We start from the raw sequence: 21,043 nt of genomic DNA on the forward strand, positions 1-21,043 counted from the left end.
ATAACCCCATCATATTACCACTCAATGGAAAGGTATTTTTATAACCTTTAAAATGATACCCATATTATATTAACCGGATCCGTAGAACCGGATATAACCGGGTACCCGTACCCGAACTTCCGGGTCAAATAACCGGGTAACCGGGTACGTCCCCCAAGAAAAAAAGATATCCCCATAATTAGGGTAAAAATACCTACCTCTGGAAAAAAATTCAGAAAAATTTGATCGTTTTTACTAAACTAGAGTTGTTCCGAGATCATAATTTGGCAATATGAAAGTCCCACACCATTTTCAGTATCTTGAAGAACTTTGAAACATTGATGTTTGCCATTCCGGTTTCATGAATGGTTAACATTTGTTTGCAGGATTATTTTGATATAGGTCTATGTTTGGACATAGGCCCCATATAAAAGTTCCGCCCCCATATCGACATTTTAGGGGTTTTTTGGTGCACCTTGAAATTTCACAATCCGAGTTCTAGCCTATGAATATTTTTTTTTTGATAAAATCGTCGTTCTTCCTCCGTACAGTCCGTAACATTGCACACAGATGTTGGAGATATAAAACTGGAACTATTCTGTGAAGATTGTCCCAAGGCATGTGAAAACTTTTTGGCTTTGTGTGCCAGTGATTATTATAATGGTTGTGCATTTATTCGTAATATTAAGGGATTCATTGTGCAGAGTGGTGACCCGACAAATACCGGTAAAAATGGTAAATCAATATGGGGTCATAAATTTGAAGATGAGTTCAAAGATCATTTGAAGGTAAGTGTCTCTGTACAATACACTTTCAATAAGACAAATGCATAATATTTGCTCTATTTTTAAATTACAGCATTCGGATCGTGGCATGCTTTCAATGGCCAACAATGGACCCAATTCCAATGCTAGTCAATTTTTTATAACCTATGCTGCCCAACCAAATCTCGATTTGAAATATACGCTATTCGGTCGTGTTATTGATGGTTTTGATGCCTTAGATGAATTGGAGAAGTTACCGGTAAATCCAAAAACCTATAGGCCGCATGCCGAAAAGAAGATCAATAGTGTGACAATACATGCAAATCCCATAGCTGGATGAAGGGAAGAGAATTAAAATAAAAAATGTGTTTTTTATATTTAAAATAATGAGTTGTTGTTTTTGTTTTATTTAAAAATTTGTTTATACAACGTTTTCGTTTCATCTTAACAAATTGTTATTTTTTTCTTAATTTATAAAAAAGAATAGAAATGATGAGTAAAACAAGGAAAAAATTGTGTGAATAAGGGGGGGATACGAAACCAAATACATATATACTAATAATTGCATTGATAGCATAATTTCTTAAGGAAAAACAATAAAATAAAAACAAAAATAAACAATTTTTTTTCGAATAATGATAAATATAGAACACTTTCACTAACAACTAACAAAATGGATGGAAAAATGTTTAATGCCATGATATTTTGTTTTTTCAAAACTTAACTAAAAAAACATGATCTTTCATAATAGTCTATATTAAATGAAAAAATCATAAAGATTTTAATAGTAATAATATTATTTAACCTAATATTGCTAAAAAAATCTAATATATAAATTTTATATGAAAATAAAAACAAATGCTCCAACAAATTAATTTCACTTTTGTATAATAGAGGACGCGAGTTTTTTTTTTTGTTTTCTCAGCCAGGGATTATACATCTTGGCCGTTGATGATGATGATCACATCCATCATCAGCAATGTTTTTCGGTTGATGATGATCACGATCGATGTCTTTCATGCCATTCTGATGATGATAATCTGCATCATCATCATTTACCATTGGCAATGGCGGCCGCCTTCTTTGGTGGTGGTGGATTATTTTTCATGTGTTCCTCGAACATAGCACGAATATCGGCCAAGGCTTTGCAAATGTTATTAGCAAAACGATGTACATCCTGGAATGGCAGAAGGAAAATAATTTGGTTACAAAATTTTTCGAAACAAAAAATTTATTTGATATAAAAATATGATTTTGTAAAAAAATTTAATTTTTTTTAATTTGTTCTAAGAAAAGTTTTCTTATAAAAAATTGTTTGTTTCTTTATTGAAATTTTTAATTTGAATTTTTAAATTATTTTTTTTTCAATTTTTTTAGATTAATGTATTGATTAACAGTTTTAGAATGCAAAAACTTTAAATTTCTCAAAACCGGAACAACACCTTTATAAGGGGGCTATGTCTTAAAAAAATCGAAATTATTTTTGGAAAAGAAATCCAAATTTTTTTAGAAAATATTTCCAAATTTTTCAGAAAATATTTCTAAATTTTTTAGAAAATATTTCCAAATTTTTTAGAAAATAATTCCAAATTTTTTAGAAAATAATTCCAAATTTTTTAGAAAATATTTCCAAAATTTTTAGAGAATATTTCCAATTTTTTTAGAAAATATTTCCAAAATTTTTAGAAAAAATTTTCAAATTTTTTAGAAAAAAAATCCAAATTTTTTAGAAAATATTTCCGAATTTTTTAGAAAATATTTCCAAAATTTTTAGACAAAATTTCAAAAATTTTTAAACAAAATTTCAAATTTTTTTGGAAAAAATTTAATTATTTTTGAAAAATAATTTAATTTTTTTTTAAATTTGTTTAAAAAAAGTTTTCCTAATTTCTTAATTTTTAATTTCAAATTAGTTTTTAAACAAATTTCGAAAGCCGAGCAAGAAATGTATATCGTGATTCTTACGATGAATATTTCAAAGTACTGCCAGCGGAACTGAAAATTCAATATACACTCCATAACTACTTACCGTTGTTGCACACGAATTTTTCGCCGAAATATGGAAGAATATCAAATCTTCACCGGCAATAATGTACGACACACCATAACCATCATCGGCGACGGGACCAAAACCACCACCCGAACTGATACAGTTCGGATGTTTTTTCAAATCCATTTTTGGTGTTTGACCGTGAGGAGTTTGACTAGTAGATAGGCGCCATGGTTCGCTCAACACCTCGTTGAGGAATGGCGAATCAACTTCCAAGTATTTGGAGACAACATACAGACAGAAGAGATGGCGATCAATGCCACGACCACACATGGCATCTTGATAGCCCAACTGATGGCGTTCACAGGCCTTTTTCAGCAATAAAATGCGTTCATCCAACTGTAAAAAGGGAGGAAATCAATTAGAAAATTGTAGGTTTTAAATAAAAAAAACTCACCGTGCTATCTTTATTCTCCATTGCCTTAACCCAGGCAGCCGATTCAATGGTACATGGCCTTACCGTTTCGGTACGACCCTCACGGAAAAGACGTGTCATTGAGGCCTCATAGGTCAACGAGAAACGACCAGCATCACGATAATAGGCCAATTGCAGCGCCATTTGTATAAAGGCATCGGGTGATAGACGGCATTTCTTCATGAAACCCTTGCCATATTGATTGTGTACCAAAATTCTGAGATCAACATCCTATATTTGGTAGGAGGGACATTTTTTCGAAAAATTTCTTATGCAGACAGACATTTTGAAATTTCACACTTACATTAATCAATTTATTAGCATCTAAGGTGGCTTCTTCAATTTGTGGCAAACATGGTTCCAATTGCCAATTGAGACGCGTGGGTGAGGGTGGTTGGAATTCCGGGGTACCTTTGGTATTGCCATTTTCATCATATCTAAATTTTGGAAAAATAAAATTGGAAATTAGTTTATTTTTATAGAAGAAAAGGTAAAATCAGCACCGTATTAAAATAATTATGATTTGGTTTTTAAATGCAACTACATATCTACAGACATTCACACACATACATACATATGGATGTTAGTATTATTAGACCATTACCAGAAAAGCTTTATTTCTGTTTTTTTTAAGTAATACCTGTAGGAAGATGAAACTCAAAATTGTGTCAAAATTTATAAGATAGCCTACACTAGAGCGGGGAGCAAATTGAAGTATATTTGGGCTTAAACATGTATTCGTGTGGAACATTTCTACAATTCAGCAAAATTTAATGTAATTCAGCAAAGGAAATTATGCAATTTTTGAGCTAAAATCTATTTAACAGACAAGAATAAAACCATTCCATATGATTTTAACCCTATTCAGCTAAGTTTTATGCAATTCAACAAGGAACTTATGGCAAAAAATTTAATAAAATTATTTTAGTGAAACATAATACACATGATAAGGCTAGAATTGTATTCATTTTACAAAAAAAATCAAATTTTATTCATTTCATTAATTTTTTTCAATTCAGCAAAATTTTATGTAATTCAGTAAATGAATTTTTTACTAAAATCTATACTGCAGACAAGAATAAACCTATTCTGTATGTTCTTAGTCCCATTCAGCTAAGTTTTATGCAATTCAGCAAGGTTTTAATTTTAAATTATTGCTAAGAATATATGACAAAGTGATGAAATGAATAAGAATTGGTTCGTTATAAATTTATTCTATAATTTCCACAACTTTCGAGAATTTTTCTGCAAATTTTCTACAATTCAGCAAAATTTTATGTAATTCCACAAAGGAAATTATGCAATTTTTGCACTAAAATCTATTCAACAGACAAGAATAAAACCATTCGATATGATTTTAACCCTAATTCAGCTAAGTTTTATGCAATTCTGCAAGGAATTTATGTCACACAATTTAATAAAATTATTTTAGTGAAACAAACTCCACATGATAAGGTTAGAATTGTATTCATTTTACAAAAAATTTCAAATTTTATTCATTTCATTAATTTTTTTTAATTCAGCAAAATTTTATGTAATTCCACAAAGGAAATTATGCAATTTTTGCACTAAAATCTATATTCTAGACATAAATAAACCCATTCCGCATAGTTTCAGTCCTATTCAGCTACGTTTTATGCAATTCAGCAAGGTTTTAATTTTAAATTACTGTTAAAAATATATGACAGTCTGAAGAAATGGTTCTTTATATGTTTATTTTATTATTTCCACAACTTTATAGAAATTTGCTGCATCTTTTCTACAATTCCGCAAAATTTTATGTTATTCAGCTAAGGAAATTATGCAATTTTTCCACAAAAATCGATAGTACGGGCATGAGGAAACGCATTCCACACGATTTTAACCCTATTCAGCTAAGTTTTATGCAAGATTTTTATTGCATTTTTTTCCAAGCACATATGACAGATTGTTGAACTACTTAAGATATGGTTCGTTATATATTTATTTTATTAGATACTGTGCTGTGTATCGACAACATTTGGGTGTGTCGATGGACGGATATAATATTCGCCCATGTTCTAGTTTAAATTTATAAATAAAACTAGTTTTGAAAAACAAAATTGCCTGTCGGATCCTTATGGTTATGTTAGACAACAGTTAGAACTCAAGGTGATTTGGATTAGTAGTTGGATGATGAAGGTCTACAAAAAATAACGGTGCTTCCAATGTTGGAATAAATTTGTAAAACAAATGTTAGTATGTTAAAAATAAATAAAAATCTTATTATTATTGTTAGAAACATAGATGATTAGGAATTGTTATATTTCAAGCAGCTTTGAGCAATATTTTCAATTGTTTTTTACCCATAAATATCATCACCAAATATATATTCCCATGTATGACCCATAACCGGTGCATCAGCCCTAAAAACAACAGGGTGCAAAAAATAAATATTTATAAACAAAAATATGAATAAAATAATGAAAAAATATATAAATAAATAATTATATACATAAATATTTATTTGGCGAACCTGTAAGAAATAAATAAAAAAATCCTTAACCAAAAAGAGAAAAAAAAAAAATAGAAAAAATGTGAAAAATGACCATAACCAAAATGCGCATGAAAAAACAAAATTTTGAAAAAAAATATTTATGTGGGCATATTGACAACGCAGAATATGGGGCCAACACCACTTTTACATCGAAAAAAAAAGTTTCTTGGAAAAAATATTCTTTACCCATCGAGCACAAGATCGTCGATCATCATATTTTCCCACATGTGAGCAGCAACAGCGGCATCGGCCCTTTTTTATTTCAAAACAAAGAATTAGGTTTATTATTATTGCTAATATAAGGGGGAAAAATTAATGGGTATGAAAAATAAAAGAACAGCATTTGTTTCCCTATCGAATCGAAAACTTCCATACAAAATAAAGGCCATCTACACACAAATAAGGGTTTCTATATAAAATAAAAGCTCACTAGATATTCTATAAAGACCTAGAGTATGTATTCTATAGACAATAGAAGACCCAAGGACCTCTATATACAATAGATGACCCCTAGGTCCCCTATAGACAATAGAAGACCCCTAGGTCCCCTCTATAGACAATAGAGGATACCTAGGTCCTCTAGAAACAATAGAAGACCCCTAGGTCTTCTATAGAAAATATAATACACCTAGGCCTTCTGTAGACAATAAAACACATCTAGGCCGTCTATAGACAATAGAAGACCCCTAGGTCCCCTATAGACAATAGATGACCCCTAGGTCCCCTATAGACAATAGAAGAATTTAGACATTAAATGGAATATAGAAGACCTAGAGATCGCCCAAAGACTATAGAAAACCTAGAGTTCCTCTAAAGTCTATAGGAGACCTAGAGATATTCTTAAGTCTATAGGAGACCTAGAGAGGATGATAGATATTCTTAAGTCTATAGAAGACCTAGAGGTCCCCCTAAAGACTATAGAAAACCTAGAGTTCCTCTAAAGTCTTTAGGAGACCTAGAGATATTCTTAAGTCTATAGAAGACCAAGAGGTCGCCCAAAAGACTATAGAAGACCTAGAGTTCCTCTAAAGTCTATAGGAGACCTAGAGATGATGATTCATATTCTTAAGTCAATAGAAGACCAAGAGGTCGCCCAAAAGACTATAGAAGACCTAGAGTTACTCTAAAGTCTTTAGGAGACCTAAAGATATTCTTAAGTATGTAAAATTCCTAGAGGTCTTCTAAAGACTAAAGAAGACCTAGAGGTCTGCTAACGTCTATGGGATATCTAGAAGTCCTCTAAAGACTATAGAATACCTTGAAGTCCTCCAAAGTCTATATAAGACCTAAAGTCTAAGGACTTCTGAATACAATAAAATACCTTGAGGTCGTCTAAAGTCTACAGACCTTTAGACCTAGAGGTCTTCTAAAGTCTAAAGAAGACCTAGAGGTCTGCTAACATCAATGTGATATCTAGAAGTCCTCTAAAGAGCATAGAAGATCTAGAGGTCTTCCAAAGACTATATAAGACCTAAAGTCTAAGGACTTCTGAATACAATACAATACCTTGAGGTCTTCTAAAGTCTACAGAAATCCTTGAGCTATTCTATTGTCCACATTTAGGCTTTCTACAAACATTTACTATTCTTTTTCTGACAATGGAACACCACTTGGCCTTATGTCGTAGTCCAGGTCTACATTAATTACTGCAGGAATTTTCTATATTTCTCTTTTTTTTAACACAGAATCCTTCCTGAAATTTTTAAGGAAACATTACAAAAAATCTCCTTCTCGAACTTACCACGTATGTTCAGCATTGAAACCAACACGGCCATTAGTGCCCACACACACTGTGAAACTTTTGTCGAACCAACGATTATATCCATTACCATGTAGCAGGGTTTTACCAAAGTTATCCAACAGTTCTGGACGATTTAAATCAAATTCAAATGGCACTTCATCTAAGGATACAACAAATGCAGCCGATTCGACAGTATTCAGGGAGACACGATTGACGCCACGTGAAAAATAGGTATTACGAGCTTCAGCCCATTTGGAACGATTCCAGGCGGTCAGTGCTGCCAAATGTTCTTCACCTGGCAATGGGGTGGCTTTGCTGTTTAGGATTTCTTCCATTTGTCTAGAAATATAATGAAGAAATACATTTTCAGTTTAAATAGTCACAAAGTGGTATAATTTGTTTGAATTTATTTGTGGGTTTTGAGTTTTCGACTTACATTTGAATTTCACAGGGTCTCAGCAGACGTCCCTTGTAGTAAATCAACACCTTGTAATAGCAGCCTTTGTGTAGCACCACAATGTGATTGGAGTCTTTGTAATGGACAATGCGATCGGTTTCCAAACCAGGGACGCGAACAGTATTAAAGGTTCTTTCATATTGCCAGGAGCACAGGGGGACAATGCCTTGAACCATGATCTGATGTAGAAGAAATTATCAAATTAGACAAGCAAAATTAAATACGATTTCAAAAATTCTCTTACCGGTTGCAATTCTTGTCTCTCAATCAAACGTCTAAAGTTCAACAACAAATATACAATGTTGGCAGCGCGGGCAGCTTGATTATGGGTCAAATCCATGAATATGGCATCGGTACCATAGAAATTACTGTTAATCATCAGGGGACTGCGACCGCGTAGATAAACATATTCCTCCCACCAATCCGACACGTAATTGGTGGACCACCAACTTTTCAAAATCAAATACCACTGCAACTTCTTGCCAATGGTATTTTCAAATTCATTAGCCAAACGTTCCATGCGTTGATACTGTTCATCATCTAAAAGTGGGCGTACTGAGCGCAAGTAACGCTGCATGGTGTCCTTTACCGATGGCAGTGTCAACCTTGGCAATGAACCTTGAAAACTGTATAGACCCGGTTTATTCCAGCTGGAGAATACCTTAACGGCACCGGCCCATAGTCTGGTACGTAATGACACTTTACTACCCGGCGCTCGAGATTCATACATCCAACCCTTGTACATTAGCAGTAGCTTCAGTGTATAGCGCATTGTAAAGCATATACCCAGCCATATAACTAGGGAGGCTAAAAAGCAAGCTGTCACTTGCCAATTTATTGTGTTTGCAGGTAAATGTACTAGTATGCGATTAACTATATTGAAGGGTGTTTGAAACCCAGCAAAATGCAGACCCAGTGCAATGGCTGTGATTAGCCAGAGACTGTGTATATGGGCTGGATAGACACCATTGCGTATGCCATTCTGAAAGGAAGAGGCAATTGATTAGAATGGTTTCTTATGAATATCGAGGAGAATATGACCAACTTACCCTGGCTCTTGCTAGACGTTTCTTCCATGACCTATAGCCTGAGGTCCAGATAAGATTTAAAACCTCTTGATCGTAGTTGATGTCAAAACCCTCATGGGTAATGGCAAATGAAAAGGCAACGGCTTGATGGGCTTCAGCCATAGTGCCGGCTTAAATAACCCACACTCAAACAAATTCAAATGGATTCTATGGCCTTCTTTCGGGGTGATTTATGGCGGGAAAAAAGAGAAGAAATCTGTAAAGATGGAAAGTAATGAAAAATTAATAAAATAATATTTTACAATTTTTTTCAAAAATTTACAAAAATAAAAAATTGGACTAAATTTGAAAAATTTTCCGTAAGGACATTTGCATTTTTGTTAAGAGGAATACAGGCTTGAATATTTAGAAAAAAAATGTTTTAACGACTTAGCTTAGATTTAATTTTTTTTTTAATTCAGGTAGCATTCGATACTTTAAAAATTTTTTTTTGTAAGGGACTTTTAGATCCTGGTTTTATGTTAATATAATTTTTTAAAGAAAATATTTTTCCTCTCCACCCCATTACGATTATTTTTACCATCGCATATAGTCTAATCGCCATTAGGACAATAAACCTTCGTAATCGATTTTAACCCAAATTGAAATTATAAAGTTAATGTGTTATTTGTTTATTACGCCTTAATAAAATTAACATAAAATTGATTTGATTTGAGTTTTTTTTTCAAATTTTATTGTTTCTCAAAGGGGTATTTAACTGATTGATATATAAAACTGCGTCAGTTACAATCTGAATGTGGGCCAGACAGCAGAATTATATTTTTTTTATTAGTCATGGGACCACCAGTTAATAAAACAAAAAATTATTATTAATTTTGGCGATATGATAAAAGAAAAAAAATAATAAATTGATTTTGAATGTATGTTGGACACTTTTTGTTATTATTTTTTATTGCAAATATCTGATTGCAGATGTCTGTGCAAAAAAACAAAACTGTCCGCATGATTTTTATTGATTTATTGGAGAGATATGTAGGAAGGGAGTTGAATTTGATTGAGGAGTTAAAATATAGGAGGACATAACATTTTTGAATGCATAGAAGCTATATCTAAATAGAAGATCTAAATCTGACCCGATTTTCATGAAATTTAACGCACATCATTCTAGGCCTAATTCATTACGCGTTGCCAAGTTTCGTGCAAATCGAAACACATATAGGGACTTTAGTGGACCATATACATTAAATCGGACGAAAATATATGGGAGCTATTATCACAATCTGAACCGATTTTCAGGAAACTTAACTCACATCATTCTAGGCCTAGAATGTGCCAAATTTCGTGCAAATCGAAAGATATATAGGGACTTTGGTGCCCCATTTGCCATAAATCGGACGAAAATATATATGGGAGCTATATTTAAAACTGAACTGATTTTTCCCAACATCAATAAGGTTCGTCCTTGGGCCAAATAAGTGATCTATGCCAAATTTCATCCAAATCGGATCATAAATGCAACCTATACTGTGTTTACAACTTAACATACGGACGGACATGCATAAATCGACTCAAAAAGTGATTCTATGGATATTCTCAAAAGGAACCATGGGTCTATTTCGTTTCCTTTTGCCTGTTACAAACATATGCACCAAGACATAATACCCTGTACCAAAAGTTTGTAACGCCGCGAAATATTGGTCCTAGACCCACCTTTAAGTATACCCATCGTCACATCTCGTCTAGCTGAACCGATCTAGACATGTGTGTCTGTCCGCCCGCCTGTCCATTATAATTTGTAAACACGATACAGGCCACAGTTATGGATCAATCTTCACGAAATTTTGCATGTAGGTTGAGTTCTGGACAATGAAGACCCCTATTGAAGGGACTTACTGAATAGTAGTAATATTTCTTGACCTCTAGTCGGTCAAGGGGGTGCAAATATACCGAAATATTGCCCATTCTCAGAAAATGGAAACACAGAATGTTATATTTTCGTGGAAGTTGTGTAGGGTATCGTATGTTCGGCCCGTCCGACTATACTGCTCCGCTCACTGGTTTAAAAAATACATTTTTAAAGAACTATTAGAGGCCTTAGTATTTTAAAAATATTCTTTTATGGATTGCCAGAGGCGTGAAAATATTAAAATTATTTTGTAATGATTTTTTTTTTAATTTATTTAAAGCCCAGTCATAGGCGTGGATTTTTTGAAATTAATTTCTAAAGGTCCAGCCATAGGGGCTGGATTAAAAATACATTTTAAGGTCCAGTTATGGTTGTGGATTTAAAAGAATAATTAAAATACCAGTCATGGGCGTGGATTTTTTGAAATTAAATGTAAAAGGTCCAGCCATAGGGATGGATTTTTTTTTAATTTTCTTTTCATAGGTCCAGTCGTGAATAATTATTGCCATGGGAACAACCATAGATGTGGATTTTTTGAAATTATTTGTTCCTTTAACAATGCCATACATTTCCCACAAATAAATAGTTGTTGTTTTTATAAAAACAACAAACTGAGATTCATCCTCAATATTTTGCAAAAACAAAATTATTTTTTTAAGGTAAAGCCATATAAGTGTGGATTTTTTTAAATAAAATTTTTAAGGTCCTGCCACATGCTTGGATTTTTTAAAAATTGTTTTTTTTAAGGTCCAGTGATTTTTTGAAAACAAAATTTATAAATTAATTTAATTTTTGAGACATTTAAATCAATTTTAAGATTTTTCTATAGAGAGGTGCTAATTTTAGCAATAACATTTTCATTCTTTTGTTTCAAATATTATAGCACCATCTTAAAAAAAGATAAAATAGATGCATATTTTTTGACTGAATCCAAAGTCCAAAAAAACAGATTTTTGCAAAATAAAAAAAAAAACATCACACGAAAAAATAATTTATTGGCATTTTTTTTTGCATATAGACGGAATATAAACAAAAACGATTTTTTAAACCCACTTGTTTTTTTTTTTTCTTCTTTAAATATATTTATATTATACATATATGCACATAAAAACACGAAACAAAAAATATAAAAATTGAAAACCGAACTCGTTGAAAAGCAAATTTTTATTTAACGTAAGAAAATTAATCAATCAAATTAAAGTGTCATGGGAAATGTAATTGCATACCTTATGACACACATACATACAAATTATTTGTAAGATTAAATTCGAAACCTCTCCCAAAAAAAAAAAAAAAATAAATAAAAATAAATATTTTTTGGGCCCCTAGATAATTTGTATTGAAAATTGAAATTGAAAAAATCATTAATCAATTCGTGACACCGTCGCCCTCCTCCATTACTACGTCATTTGTTTACGTTTTGTTTTTTTTTTTTTTTAATTTTCTTTTTCGTTTCAGGGTTTGTTTATCCAGATATTCGATTTCAGTGGTTTTCGTTTGTTTACAAGCCTGGCCTTGCGGTAAATAGTAACAAAACAAGCCGAAGAAGAGAAAAAAACATGAAAATTCCAATGGGGAAAAACACACAAATATTCGCAAACAATTTCGAAGGCTGAATTCAGTTGTTGGCCCTCCAAGAAGGTAAAAAAAGTCTGACGAAAAAAAAATGAAAAAGAAAACCATAAACTAAAATGTCCAGGCAAGGTACATCCCTAGGTGTAAACTATTTTTTTAAATGTACAATTTAAAATAAAATTTTAAATGAATTTTAAAAATATTTTTTATAGTCCAGTCATATAGGCGGGGACAATTTAAAATTATTTTTTAAAGGTCTAGTCACAGGCGAGGATTTTTTTAAATTTTTTTTAAGGGAACCCCCCCCCCCCCCCCCCCCCCCCCCCCCATTCTCGATTATAACTTTTTCAAGATTTTCAATGGGCTGGTAAATGAATAAAAATGTTTGTTAAGGTTTGTAACTTTGCACGTATATAACTGAAGATTTAAAAGAGAAGAAAAATAATTTACAAAAAATGTTTGTTATTGTTTTGTTGTTGTTTTTTGTAATTAAAGAAAAGTCCTTATTTTTGATGGCGGGCATGATAACTCCTCACTGGAACATCGGAATCCGAAAATTCCAACGGTGTTAGAAAGAGTACATGTCTGGCTCTCGTATGAACTAGGATTATTGAATTCGATCTAAAATTAACAAAATGGTGGACCTTTGAAAAAATATTTTTGGAAAATCGCCGATTTTTTACCAAAAAACAAATTAAAAAATAAGGAAGATTTTCACTGACACAATAAATCGGCAATATCTTCAAGAGTTCTTGAGATTTTCACTTGAAATTTTGTAGAGGCATTCTTAAATCGGTGTAGATTCGAATTATATCAACAAAAATTTTGACCCCGAAAATGGGGGGGGGTCCCCTTAAGGTCGAGTTATGGGCGTGGATTTTTTAAAATGAATTAAAAAAAAAACATTTTTAAAGTCCAGTTTTGGGCGGAGATTTTTCTTTTTTAAGATCTAACATTTGATTAAATCTGTTAAAAACAAATTTTTAAGGGCCAGCTAAGACGTGATTAAAAAAATAGTTTTAAAAGGTCCATAGCATATTTGTTTTTTTTAATCTTTTATTTTATTATTAATATTTTTTAATCTTCTGTTTATGCATGCAACAACGAAACCGGTTAAATATATCATTAAGGAGAAACCATAACATGTTTTAATACATGTAGGTCAAACATAATGTCTGTATGGTGTTTATTGTATGCTGCCGCTAAACTAGATCTAGATATTATGTATTTTTTGACATTGTCGGAATAATAAAACACACACACACACACACATTTAATAATGTGGGGTAATTTTTTAAGTTACATTTTTTTGAATAAAATCATATTTTTTTATTCAAAAAGGTATCATAAAATCAGTGAGTGGAGCAGTATAGTCGGACGGGGCCGACCATATGATACCCTACACAATTTCTACGAAAATCTAACTTTGTGTGGTTCTATATTCTGAGCTTGGGCAGTATTTCTCGATATTTGCACCCTCTGGACTGACTAGAGGTAAAAAAATATTACTAATATTCAGTACAGCCCTTCTAATTACTTGTCCAGATTCCCTTCACCATGGGTTGTGTTGTGATGTTCGGCTTTCAACTGTGGCCTATAGTTCGACTCGAAAAAACACAAAAAATTAAGTTTTCCGTTCACCTCATCCCAATATTATTTTCTGATCATCACCGGTATTGTCCTTGACCATAATTGGATCCTCATGGCAAATTTCAAAGTGATCAGCGCTACATTTTTGCCCTCTATTTGAATACGTAAGCAACTGTAAATATTTAAGGGATCGGATCGGATCATTAGTTTTTGAGTTATCGTGCCCGCCATTCGCAAAAACGCTGTTTGGAGAAAAATGCATTTTAAGTTTGAGAAGCCCTCTTGTTGTCACTTGATGCTAGCACCATAAATCGGCCATATCATCAAAAATTTGTGAGATTTTCACTTAAAAATTTTTAGGGACATTTTTGAATTAGTGTAGGTTCGAATTAAAACCAAATAGAAAATTAATTCAACCACTTCTCTCGGATATACTATCAACATCTCGGGTCTATGTCTTTCAGGGGCAAATATATACGAATTTTGTAATTTTTCACACAAAAGTCGGGGTCCATTCGACCCGCTAAATATTGACCAATCTTTATCAAAACAGGCATGGTTATTCTTTGGCACAATCCTCTTCTCTATTTAAAAATTCCCGATGTTTGAGACATAATTGCGGCCTCTGGAGCGACCAGAAAATCAGACAAACATAAAGTTTTTGTTCCATTAACCGATCTTTATAAAAAATAGGGTTCTTCATTGGCCAGAACCCATAACTGTGGCCTGTATCGTATTTATAAATTTTAGTGGACAGACGGACGGACGGACACACATGTCTAGTTCGACTCAGCTAGTCGAGATATGATGATCGGTATACTTGAAGGTGGGTCTAGAACCTATATTTTGCGGCGTTACAAACTCTTGGACTGCACAAAGCTATAATACCCTGACAACATAGTTGTGTAGGGTATAAAAACACACACACACACACACACACAAATTGAAATGTCTAAATAATGTGAGGTAATTTTCATTTATAATTTTTTGAATAAAATTTTTTTTTATTCAAAATGGTATTATAAAATTACTATTATTAATTTTAACGTAATTTTTTATTATAAGAAAAAATTGAAATAAAAAAATTACGGTGATTATTTTCAATGTCATGGAACCCCATCAAATTACAATATTTATTTCAATGTGAGTGAGTGGTGTTTGGAGAAATTTGACCACCATTTTTTGTTTTCAAATTGCCATATAACCTACAATTATAATGATAATCAATAGTATCATAAATAATTTGTTATTTATTAGCAAAATTTTCGTGGTAATAAAGTGTTATAAAATTATATATATAGAATCTAAAATCAAAACTATTATGTATTATTTTTTATTGTTATATTTGTTTTTTTTTCATTTTTTTCATTGTTTTGTAATTATTTTCTTCGCCCCCTTATCAAATTCAATTGATCTCCTCTCCATACACATGTTGTATATGATTGTACGTATTTTTTCATTGAATTGTATTTCGAATTTGTTTTCAAACTATTGCGATAACAATAAACACTATTTTTTCAATAAGAAAATATTTAACAAATATAAATGTGGGTAAACACTTCAAAAAAAAAAAAAAAATAAGCAATCAAATAAATCAATATTTTGTTGTTGTTTTTGGAAAAACAAATCAGAAATCTATTAAATTGTGTGACATGGAGATCCAAAGTTCAAGTGATGGGTAGAGGAGTGACAACCTTTGTTATATGACTATCATTTTTTATCATCATTAGTTTTGTTAAAGATTAAAGAAAATGATAAAATGAACCAAAAAATATGCCGGTAATAGAAAGTTACATATTACACCCAAAAATATTCCCTGTATACATATTGAAAAAAAGGCCCCTAACCTATATCTGGAACTCAAAATTTCTTGGATTTTTTTAAATTAATTTTTACATGGACATGGACAAAAAAGGAGACAAGACGATATGTGCCAACTATAGAGGTATAAATATCCTCCCCGTCGCATATAAAGTGCTATCCAGCGTGATGTGTGAATGACTGAAGCCAATGGTTAACGACATTATTGGACCATACCAACGCGGCTTCAGACACTCTGCGCCAAATCCTGGAAAAGATCCACGAAACCCACATCGGCACATGTCACCTATTCGTCGACTATAAAGCCGCATTTGACAGCGCTATCCGTTTAGAGGTGTTTAAAGCAGAGCTCCGAAATGCTCGCTCGAATTCGAGTAAAGAGTTAAACTTGCTCGAATTCGAGCGGGAGTACTCCTGCGACTAGAAAAAGTAAAACGAGTATACTCTATTTTTCTCTTCCACTCAAATAAGAGCGCAAGTGCTTCGCTCGTATTCGAGTGGGTGTGAAATTCTAAATCGAGCAGATTCCACTCTTGTCGAGTACTCTTTTATTATGTATTTTTCGATATTTCATTTCATAGTAAACGGGTTCGGACAATTGGTTCCTCGATTTATTGAACAAAAATTTGTGCAAATTTTGATGTGCAATTAAACGACAAATACTGTATTTATTATTTTTTTTTTTTTGATACCGTTATTCCGTTTGATGTTGTTTGTGTTCTTTGTTTGTTTTGTGATGTTTGGTTTGCATCTCGTCACATGTGTAATGATGTATATGATCTATGTCCCCACATCACACAAAAGATCAACAACATTAACAGTTTGCTACTACGCACATACAAACAACCAAAAAATCAAATTTAATTGTCCACTCGATTTCACTCTTAGAGTGAACTCTTACTCTATTTCGAACGTTTTAACTCACTCTTTTTCTTCTATAAGGAGTACTCGCGAGCACTCCCAAACAAAATAAAAGAGTGAAGAGTATACTCCTTAAAAAACTCGTACTCCCACTCGGGAGTATTTTTCACTCGCGAGTAAAATCGAGCAAATCGGAGCTCTGGTTTAAAGCCATGTCTACGGTTGGTATTCCTGCAAAATTAATACGGCTATGCAGGATAACAAGATCAGCAGTTAAATTCGGAAAGGACCTCTCGGAGCCCTTTAATACCGAATGAGGATTCAGGCAAGGTAAAAATTTATCGTGTGACCTTTTTAACATCCTGTTGGGAAAGCTCATAACAGAAATGACACTCATCGACATAATGGGTCGAACATTGAGAGCGGTAACAGCCACCTTTGAACAAATTGGGAAGGAGTCTGCCAAAGTGGGTCTGGCAGTAAACGGCGAGAAGACCAAGCTGATGGTATCAACGTGCACGACGTCCAGTAGTCTCGGACCATCTGTGGAACTTGAGAACTACAGATACGAGGTGGTCAAAGATTTTACAGTATTCCCCGCTTAATTACCTCCACGCTTAATTACCTTCCACGCTTAATTACCTTCCACGCTTAATTACCTTCCACGGTTAATTAATCCGATTTCAGAATACATAGTTATTTTCAGTACAATCCCTTATAAAATCGCACGTTTAATTACCCCCTTTAAATTACCCATTTCATTTATTTGACCCTAAATAACCTACCCCAAAGTAACCGTTCCTTTAAACCTGTCCCATGTAATTACCCAATGTATTTTTTAAATATGGCAACTTCACTTAAAATGACTTACATTTGCTAGTGCACTTGCCACACATGTGCACATAAAATCTATTGTTTTGAAAGTTTTTGTGAAATGTCTCCCAGAAATACATCTGTGTCTATCAAACTAAAGCTCCAATTAGTATCTCAAGCAAAAAAGAAAGAAAAAACAAAACATAAGTGTCCACCGATATTTACCATTGCTGGGTATTTAACCGGGGTCCACAAATAATTACCCTAGCGAGGTAAATAACCGTGCTCGCTTAATTACCTTCCACGGATAATTACTCAAAAATCTTGAAATGTTAACTGAGGCAATTAAGCGGGGTTTACTGTATATACCTTGGTACCGCTATAAACAAAACTAATGACATCAGTTTTGAAATTCGGCCAACGCCACCTCCCGCCGGACCAAACTCACACTCTACAAGACGCTGCCCGTGCTATTATATAGATCTGAAGCATGGGTTCTTGCGCAAGCAGATGAGGAGTGTTTGAGAGAAAAATTCTCCAAAAAGATCTATGGGCCGATCTGCGTTGACGGTAAATATCGCAGTCGAATGAACCATGAGCTGCACCAGCTATTCTCGGACATCGACATTGTTAGACGTATTGAGCTGCAGCGACTAGGTCATGTTATGAGAATGGATGAAGATGCCACAGTCCAAAAGGCATATAAAAGCGAAAACTGAAAAAAAACTGCGCAAAAGACCGACGCGCCTAGAAATACTTTTTAAGCTCAGCTTATGGAACGAAAGTTCTGACACAAGCCAGCTAAGTAAGTAGTTAAAAGCCTAGCCATATGGGCGTGGATTTCTTAAAATTGCAGCCAGAGGTGGGGATTTTTTCAAATAAAAAACCAAGCCACATGGGCGTGGATTTTTTAAAATTAGTTTTTAAAAACCCAGCCACATGAGCGTGGATTTTTTTAAACTAGTTTTTAAAAACCCAGCCATATGGGCGTGGATTTTTTAAAATTAATTTTTGAAAAGCCCCGCCATATGGGCGTGGATTTTTTTAAATTAATTTTTGAAAAGCCCAGCCATATGGGCGTGGATTTTTTTAAATTAAATTTTAAAAGCCAAGCCATATTGGCGTGGGCTTTTAAAATTATTTTGTAATATGGAATTTAGACTGTTATTACAATTTTCGATACCATTTCTAAAATTAGGATACTGCTGTATGTTGTCTGATTCATTTTCAATGTTATTATTGGTCGATGTTGAAGTTTAATTTCTTACTCTGATATGTTCTTCATTTCTACGATACAACCTTCCTTCTTCATTCCTAACAAAATATGATTTTGGTTCACATTTGAGCTTTCAGTGATTTCTGCAAGATACCAAAACGACGAAGGATTTCTTTTGAACATAACTTTGTCGCCTTTGTTAATTTCCTATATGTCTTCGTTGCTTTGTTTGGCTCGGAACGATTGGTTTTTTATAAAGACCAGTATGAAGACATATCCATTCACCTAAATTTGTTTTAGACAGAACCGAGAATATCTTTTCTAAAATCTAGAAAGTCTGTTGTAGAACATTCCCAAATCATACAATTTCTATAATACCCACCAAAATAGATATAGATTATCTAAATTTTGGGTACATTTTGTGCCTGACCTTGAACGTAAAGTTAAAGACTGCGTAGTAGTAGATCCAACACCACTACATTTGTCACCTCTTTATAATCTCTTCCGATATCAAATTATCAAAAACAATTTCTATTGTTTCTTCGGACTTGCAAAAAAAAAAAAACTCTTCACAAAAACATCTTGACACACATGCCAGTAGTAGTCATACTAGCTAAACGTCGTGATAGCTGGAAATTATGCCATGGGGGCAGAGAGATAAAAAAACACACAAATTTGGAAGAGAACTCAAAATGCCGCGTCTACTAAAACTTGTGAATGGCATTTTCTCATACAAAAACAACCTTCCGCACAGCAGACACCGCACAGTCGCCTTCGTTGTAGGAGTTCAAAGTCCGATTTTTGTTATTTATTTGTTGTGCAAAAAAAGTGTTTTGCGTATTTTGATAATTATGGCAAAATCGGTTCAGCAGTATGTTGACGGGCGGGCGACCGGCCCCATTAGCTTTTTTTTGCAAAGAAATCCAAAAATCTACGAAATTCAGTGTGGTCACATGTGTTAGCTTGCGAAATTTCTGATAATTTCGGGAATAAAGAACAATAACAACAACATAAAAAATGAAGTCATTTAATTTTTGGGGGGTCTCGACTACACTACACAGGAGATAAGCATTTTTGTTTTCTGATAATATTATCACTAGACACCCCAAAATGAATGGTGTTTGCGATTATTTTTTTTTATTTCTTGGCATTTGCGAGTGGGGTGTATGCAAAAAAAAAAAAAAATCGTCGAGCTACAGCAACAAATTGTGTGTGCCCGCTCGTCCAATGTAGGTCAGCGAGTATTTGTGGAAGCTGATGGTATTATTTTTAAGTTTTCTTGTTTCGTATTTGCCAAAATTATTTTTATGTTTAGAATCGCCGGTAAATACTGAAAACAAATTTTGTTTGAAGATGTTTTTTTTTTTAATTGAAAGCAATGTGGGAAGAAATCTGATAACAATAGAAATACCTTGGGAAATATGTAAATGTTCCTAAGGCGTACAAAAGTAATTAAGATATTAATCATTTTTCGGGAGGTATTGTCTTCACTTGTTCGGGAGTTATTTTCTAATCTGAGAAATGGGTCGGAACCCTAGAGGCTCTTAGAAGTCTACAATACCTCAGTAACATTACGAAGGGGCCAGGAAAAAAAAAATATATATACATATATATAAAAAGACCTGTCTTTGACTGTCAATGAAGCAGGCCTCTCGTTGGGCGTCAATGAAAAATACCTCTCATAGTGCGTCAATGAAAAAAGGACCTGGTTGGGCGTTAATGAATCAGGCCCCATGTTGGGCGCCAATGAAAAATCCACGTAGGGCGTCAATTGAAACGTTGGCTATGTTGGACTGCAAAACGGCTCAGATCAATTTTATCAGATGGATACGATGAATCGTGTTTGAATGGAGATTGCTTAAAGATCAACTTCTTGTATTTCCTTCGCTCTTTTATACCCTTTTCTAGGTTACAAAATGTATTTATCGTTATCGATAAGATCGATAACATTCTGTCATTATTTACAAAGTTGTAGTTACATCATTTTAAAGTCGTCCATTGCCTTGAGTCTTAAAGCTGCAACCGCCGCTTCATATTTTATTTGGATGTCTATTGTATGTATATATAATATTCTCTCCAAGGCCATAGTTGGTGTTGGTACGCATTGCTCCACATTTTCCTAGGCAACACCTTCTTTGAACTTTCTGCAATGCTTTTACGTTACATTTTTTGTCCATTGCTGTCCACCAGACAACAGACACGTATGTTAGAATTGGTCTAATAACGCTCTTATATATCCAATGTATTATCTTTGGATTGAAACTCCATTTGGAGTCTACGGTTCTTCTACAGAAAGACCAGCATCTATGGAC

The 21,043-nt window shown here is 33.3% G+C and overlaps 2 protein-coding genes across 2 annotated transcripts; one reads left to right on the top strand and one right to left on the bottom strand.

Annotated features, from left to right (window-relative positions):
- Positions 1 to 506: 506 nt before the first annotated feature.
- On the top strand, positions 507 to 1,083 carry LOC133324866 (peptidyl-prolyl cis-trans isomerase-like 3; the record flags this gene model as incomplete). The annotated part of the gene is made up of 2 exons (XM_061533695.1): positions 507 to 767; positions 838 to 1,083. Coding segments are annotated over 2 exons (507 nt in total), but the record flags the coding sequence as incomplete, so codon positions are not given.
- Positions 1,084 to 1,794: 711 nt separating this feature from the next.
- LOC133324867 (carnitine O-palmitoyltransferase 1, liver isoform-like) lies at positions 1,795 to 9,112 on the bottom strand. Its single transcript, XM_061533696.1, has 9 exons — positions 8,971 to 9,112; positions 8,166 to 8,903; positions 7,901 to 8,100; positions 7,465 to 7,803; positions 5,910 to 5,975; positions 3,513 to 3,645; positions 3,191 to 3,439; positions 2,773 to 3,132; positions 1,795 to 1,920 (listed from the first exon to the last, which is right to left on the bottom strand). Exons 1-9 carry the CDS (start codon positions 9,109 to 9,111, stop codon positions 1,795 to 1,797), a joined length of 2,352 nt encoding a protein of 783 aa, XP_061389680.1. The 5' UTR covers position 9,112.
- Positions 9,113 to 21,043: the final 11,931 nt, after the last annotated feature.

Source organism: Musca vetustissima, unplaced genomic scaffold (assembly GCF_032173495.1).
Source record: "Musca vetustissima isolate MV318-11 ecotype Yass unplaced genomic scaffold, APGP_CSIRO_Mvet_v1 utg4643, whole genome shotgun sequence".
In the NCBI taxonomy this organism is placed as follows: Eukaryota; Metazoa; Arthropoda; class Insecta; order Diptera; family Muscidae; genus Musca; species Musca vetustissima.

Coding starts and splice junctions, on each gene's coding strand:
- LOC133324867 (XM_061533696.1), bottom strand. CDS start 9,111: ATGGCTGAAGCCCATCAAGCCGTTGCCTTTTCATTTGCCATTACCCAT. Junction 3,646..5,909: donor GACGATCTTGTGCTCGATGG/GTAAAGAATATT, acceptor TCCAAAATTTAG/ATATGATGAAAATGGCAATA. Junction 3,133..3,190: donor TGGAGAATAAAGATAGCACG/GTGAGTTTTTTT, acceptor CCCTTTTTACAG/TTGGATGAACGCATTTTATT.